This window comes from Solanum stenotomum, chromosome 9 (assembly GCF_019186545.1).
Source record: "Solanum stenotomum isolate F172 chromosome 9, ASM1918654v1, whole genome shotgun sequence".
NCBI lineage: Eukaryota > Viridiplantae > Streptophyta > Magnoliopsida > Solanales > Solanaceae > Solanum > Solanum stenotomum.
In genome coordinates, this window is record NC_064290.1 from 52,610,769 (window position 1) to 52,616,716 (window position 5,948).

Consider the following 5,948-nt stretch of genomic DNA (forward strand, 5'->3'; position numbering starts at 1 on the left):
TGTTTCAATTGTGACTGAGATATGTACTGAATAATGAAGCAAATAAAATGATCATCTTTCTAATTTATTTATTGTGACTCAAGATTTCTCTCTCTTTCTCTTTTTCATTATATACATTATACCAAAAATAATCTTAAGAGTAATTAATTAATAGTAATGATTTAATTGTCCCTAAATGTATTTATTTAGATTCAATTACTAGTGATAATTATATTTTAGCACTATTTGTAAATGCCGCTATAATCTATAGCAATATTGGATCTAATGACAATTAACTAAATCAATAAAGACTAAAAAACTCTTTATTAATATGCATATTTGAGATTGAACTTTTGTTTATATAAGATCTAAGCAGGAGGCAGAGTAACAACTTTTGTTTATATCTTTTATTTGTATTAGAAAATTTATTTATAAATATAATCGCAAAATCATTGATCATGATGTTGATGAGTTCGATGATATATAAATAAATTTCTTTCCCGCACATTATTTTCATTTTTGTTTAAATGGTCATGTCTACCCCACTATAAAGTACATCAATTTGAGATTGCAATAAAATGTATATTCATTTTTATCGATAAAATTGTTCTATTATCGTCTTCTAGTGAACGTGATTGACCCAATTCAAGAAAAAAAAAATAACAAACATGAATATTGTGCTAAATTTTGATTTGAGTACATGGGAAATAATCAAATATTAAAGAGAGAATAGAATAAAACTTTTATTCAAGGTAATAGATTATAATTTTACTTAGTGGGTGCCCATTATATATGCTTACACGTCATCAGATACAGCATATTCCATTCTCTTTTCTTATTTATTTTTAGAAAATTGATACATTAAATCCAACCGTTGAATATATATTTAGCCCATGAACGTTCAAATATTGGATATGTCCCACATTCTTCTTCCTGAAATTTATTCGGAGATGGTGGTGATGGTGGTGGTGGAATCGACCTACAATGAAATGAATAAAAGAAATATCAATGATAATATGTGTCACTAAATAATAATTAAGTAATAACAATGCATATACATATTACTTAATCATAAATAAATGTACATGTATGACATGTTTAAATTTTCCAATCGTTTGATTGGGAAATTAAATTGAGTAATTCAATATCGAATGTGAGTAAATTTTGTAGAGAATTAAATTCTTACGGTTGAGCTCTTGCAAGAGGTAGCATAATATTAGCTCCATCGCATCGTCTTAGAGGATCAGGTATTTGATGAGGGCATGAAATAAATTTAGTCCCATTGGGATAAGTGCAAAAGGTAACCTCATTCAAGTAAAGTTTTGTGTCAATCAAAGTACAAGAGAGGTAAATATTGAAGGGGTCATGTGATGGCGCAGGGGCCGGTGAGAGAAAGGGGTCATGTGGTGGTGCAAGTGATGGCGATAGAGGAGTAGGCGAGGCAAATACTTTTTGAATAGCATTAACAATATCATTTTCAGTATAATCCGAGGTATCAGAAGCAATAATATTACTTGTTTCCAAGTAATTGTACAAGTTCCTCGTTACAAAAAAGATGTTGTTGATCCTTATTGATGTTTTGAAGTATTCTTCTACACCTGTTTGTGCCCATATTCCATGCCTTTTAAACTCATGCTTATATAACCCCATATTGTTGAAATTTTGTTTAAGTGATCTCCAGAAGGGTACAAGGTAAACTTCCAATGGTTTGACCTATCGTGCGATCGATCAGGAAAAAAAATATTTACACAATCAAAGTCAGTTATTACATATAATATTGCTCAAACACAAAAAAGTAAACTAATAATGAAATGAGTACAAGCAAATCAATTACTATTTCCTTCTCAATTTATATGAAAAGACCACTACTAATTTGCTAGTATGTGGACTTTGCAATGTCCCGAAACTATACTTAAAATAAATGATTTTTTAAAGGGAAAATACATTAAAAAACCCCCTGAACTTGACACAAAAATTTACTTTAGTACTTAAACTTTACGGGTAATTATTTACCCCCTTAACATATTTGAAGTGAATTAATATCACCCTAAAAATATAACACAAGTCTCAAGTTGGCAAGTGTATTACACACGCGCCACGTCATTGACACATTAGAACCACATAAGCGCCACGTCATAGCCACATTGGAAATTCTCTAAAATTTGATTTTTGATTTTTTAAATTCATTTCTTTCTTTCCTTTTCAGAATATTTAAATACTAGTTAATCTTTAGTTCTTAATTAGTTTAAGAAATATTGAAATCATTAGCAGTGATTTTTTTTCAATACTCAATGTCATTTATTGCCATGTCGATTGTCGGTGTTCTTCATTTTTTTTAATTTTTATATACTAATCAAGGTCTAATTCTTAACTAATTCAAGAAAAAACACATTTATTTGTAGTGATTTTTTTTTAAAAAAAATAAAATTTCTCTACCCTTCAATCGCCATTGCCAACCATTAACATTATAGATTGGTTGACAAAACCTCATCTTCTTTTATGCCCAAGTCTTTATTTTTCAAAAAAAATCACAACTTTTTAAGAAAAATCAAATCTCCAAAGTAAAGAGTAAAAAAAATTATGTGGATCTTGAATGTGATTCTTTTTTTTTATGTGTTTAACGAGAAAATGTACTTTGAATGTAGAGTTTGAAGAAGGAGAAAGAGGATGGGGTGAGGTGGGGATAGGGTGGTGGGGAGTTTGAAGAAGAAAAGACAAGCAGGTAGATGGGGTAGGTGGAGTTTTGAGAAAGTGGGGTGGGGGGTTTGAAGAAGAAGAAGAAGAATGGAGTGGGTGGTTTTTTTCATTATATATATAAAGTGGGACCATTACTTTTTTTAAAAAGTAACTTAACGCGCTTTCAAAAAAATTTCTTTTCTTTTTTTGCCACGTCATCCGTTAGGATGGTATTAAATTCACGCGAAATGAGATAAGGGGGATAAATAATTACCCGTAAAGTTTAAGTACTAAAGTAAGTTTTCGTGCCAAGTTCGGGGGGGTTTTATGTATTTTCCCTTTTTTAAATAAAAGAGTATACTTTTATGAATGCATATCTAGACAACTTAACCCGTCTCATTGTGTCAGATGAACACTGTACTTACAAAATGATCATCTAAACATTTTCAAAATTTATGTCACGTCAACATCGGATATACCATGAGACACAATGGAGATGAGTTAAGCGAGTCCGACATCAAAACAGACACTTTTGAACCCTAAACACCAAAGGACTCTCTAAAAACACACACCAAAACGGACAGTTCACCCATAAATGGGGAACTACAACTACCATCTTTTAATGTCGTAGTCCCCATTAACTCTAAATTCATCCAAACTAATATTATACAAATCTTAAAGGTAGTTCTCCCACAAATGGATGAACTACAATTCTTTTTGTTAACTCCTTACCACAAATGGACGAACTACAACTATCATCTTGGTGTGTGTTTTTAGAGAGGGTCCCTTTTAGTGTTTAGAGTTCAAAAAGTGTCTGTTTTGGTACTGTACTCCGAGTTAAGTTGTCTAGATTTGCATTCTCAAAGTTGGAGTGTTTAATTATTAGTTGTCAGTTAAAGACATATTAAGATATCTATCTATGTATCAAGTCTATCAAAAAATCTTGTTAGATACAAGCAATCTAGCGATGAATTTTATAGCTAATTTCTAATTTATTTTTAAACTCATTATACAAGAAAACATTATATGAATATTTTTGTTTTATATAATATCGTTAGACAGTGCATAAAACTTGAACGCGATATATATATATATATATATACATACCAGAGTTGCATTCCATTTTTGGTCAGGTGGTTTGGGGGTGCCTCCCATGACATTTCCATTTTCATCTGCTGGCCAAAGGCCATGGAGTAGGAATTCATTTTCAGGAATTGGTTCTTTGCACCTTCCATTTTCTAGTGTCATGCAAAGAGTTGGTGGCCATTGAAGCACATACCTCATCATTGATGGGAGTGGGGGTGAGGGTGGGAGGGGGGCTGGGGCTGGGGTAGGAGGGGTTACTTGGGAGTGAACACAAATTATTATAAGTAGCAAAATGAGAAGAAAGAAGGGAAGTTTCTTCATGTTTGTATGTGTGTGTGTGGAGATGGATTAATTGATTGAGTTGATTGAAGCAATGAAGTGGGAGATTTATAGGGGGTTTTCCTAACTATTCAATATTTGAAATTTATTGGTTCGACTATTATGAGTTGCACTGCGTGGATGACGACACAAAAGAAGGGAACTACACCCGGGCGCCTACTCTTTGTTTAATAATTCAAGTAGAAAACTTGCATTACTCATAGTTTAGAAATCAAAAGATCGAGATACCTTAATAACAAATAAGTGACAAACATTTATAATGGTTTTCTCTTTTTTTTTCTTTTTATTCATAACCATTTGATATTAGAAATTAAAACTAGCTCGATTATTACAAAAAAAAATTAAAAGTTTTTTAGGTTTTCATCATGTGTATGATATCCTTATTGAGACCTGACTAAATTTAAATCGCAAACGTTCCCTAGCAAATGTGATTACAGGGGTGGAGCTAGTAGTCCGATGAAGATTCGGTCTATCGACTCAATAGATTTTGCTCAAATACTGTGTTTGTGTCAATAAGTTCATTAATATATACAAACATTAAATTTGGAACTTAGATATTATCACTGAAATTGTGATTTTTAGTGATTGTAAAAATGAAAAAACCCATAGTATTAGAATCTTAGCTTTGCCTTTGTGTGACTTCATACTCGAAGCTTGAAACTGAAACATTTGATTAAGAATGAACTCATACTTATCACTCCACCACAAGCTTGGTGTCCAGCTTTGACAATGAGGAAACTCTTGGTAGCTAGCTAGTGTGTGTTTTCCTCTATTGAGTCATATACACATCATCGATAAATTTAAATTCACCATTACATGATTCAATTGATCGGGAAGTTCACTCTACCAAGAGTTTCTCCATATTTCTAGATGTACAATATGGTACCAAAACATGTAGAGATCATGACTTCAAATTTCATCATTATTCATTAAAAAAAAACAGAGCAAGAATTAGACCCCACATGTAAGAAAATATACTGGAGGATTTAATTAAGTAAATAAAAATGTGTCCTCTCTAATCACTTAAACGTTTTAATTAGATGATTTCACAATTTTCAGCATAGACATTATCATATCCTCAATTTTCAAATATATGAAGCTTAATTCAATTTCTTATGTCTCTAAACTTAATTCATGAAAAGCAAGTAATGCATGTTCCGTCTAATCCTAGTAGGCCAATAAAAATGTTTTTTCTTACAAAAAATGAGACACGTTTTTACATGTCCAAACATAAATCAAGCAATAATAATAATAATAATAATAAAGATGATGATGATGATGATGATGAATAAATAAATATTATAATTATAATTCTTTCAGTTTTATTATTTCTTCATTTATTTTGGTCTAAGTTTGCAATAAGGTAGGGATATTTAATTATATAAGGTGGAGCAATAATCACCACTTCATCTTATTCAAGATCATAATGAAAGTTCTTCACACGCAGAAAACGTGAAGTCACAATTTCAAATAACAAATCTAATTTTGTAAGATAAAAATATATAGTATTGTTTAGTCTTAAAGAAATTTCATAAAAAAATAATATATAATAAGGTGGAGTAATAATTAACTCTTCATCTTATTCAATCTGTGATGAAAGTTCTTCACATGCAAAAAATGTGAAGGAATTGTGTCACAATTTTTATAATAATTTAAAACAAAGACATATAGTATTGTTTAGTTTTAGAGAATTCTAGTGAAGCACAAAATATAAATATTTATGAAAATCATATTCATATTTACAGGATATATATTTAGAGTTGGATACTTTTGATAGAAGCTATGCCTTAATTTGATGTAGTGGCAATGGGTGTTCATTTGAATCTAAGTTCCAAGTTTAAATCTCAAATAGCACAATTTTATTTTAT

At 30.7% G+C, this 5,948-nt stretch overlaps 1 protein-coding gene across 1 annotated transcript; it reads right to left on the bottom strand.

Moving 5' to 3' along the window:
- Nucleotides 1–840: 840 nt before the first annotated feature.
- Nucleotides 841–4,237, bottom strand: LOC125877645 (intracellular ribonuclease LX-like). Its single transcript, XM_049558873.1, has 3 exons — nt 3,763–4,237; nt 1,166–1,692; nt 841–958 (listed from the first exon to the last, which is right to left on the bottom strand). Exons 1-3 carry the CDS (start codon nt 4,060–4,062, stop codon nt 841–843), a joined length of 945 nt encoding a protein of 314 aa, XP_049414830.1. The 5' UTR covers nt 4,063–4,237.
- Between the last annotated feature and the right edge of the window lie 1,711 nt (nt 4,238–5,948).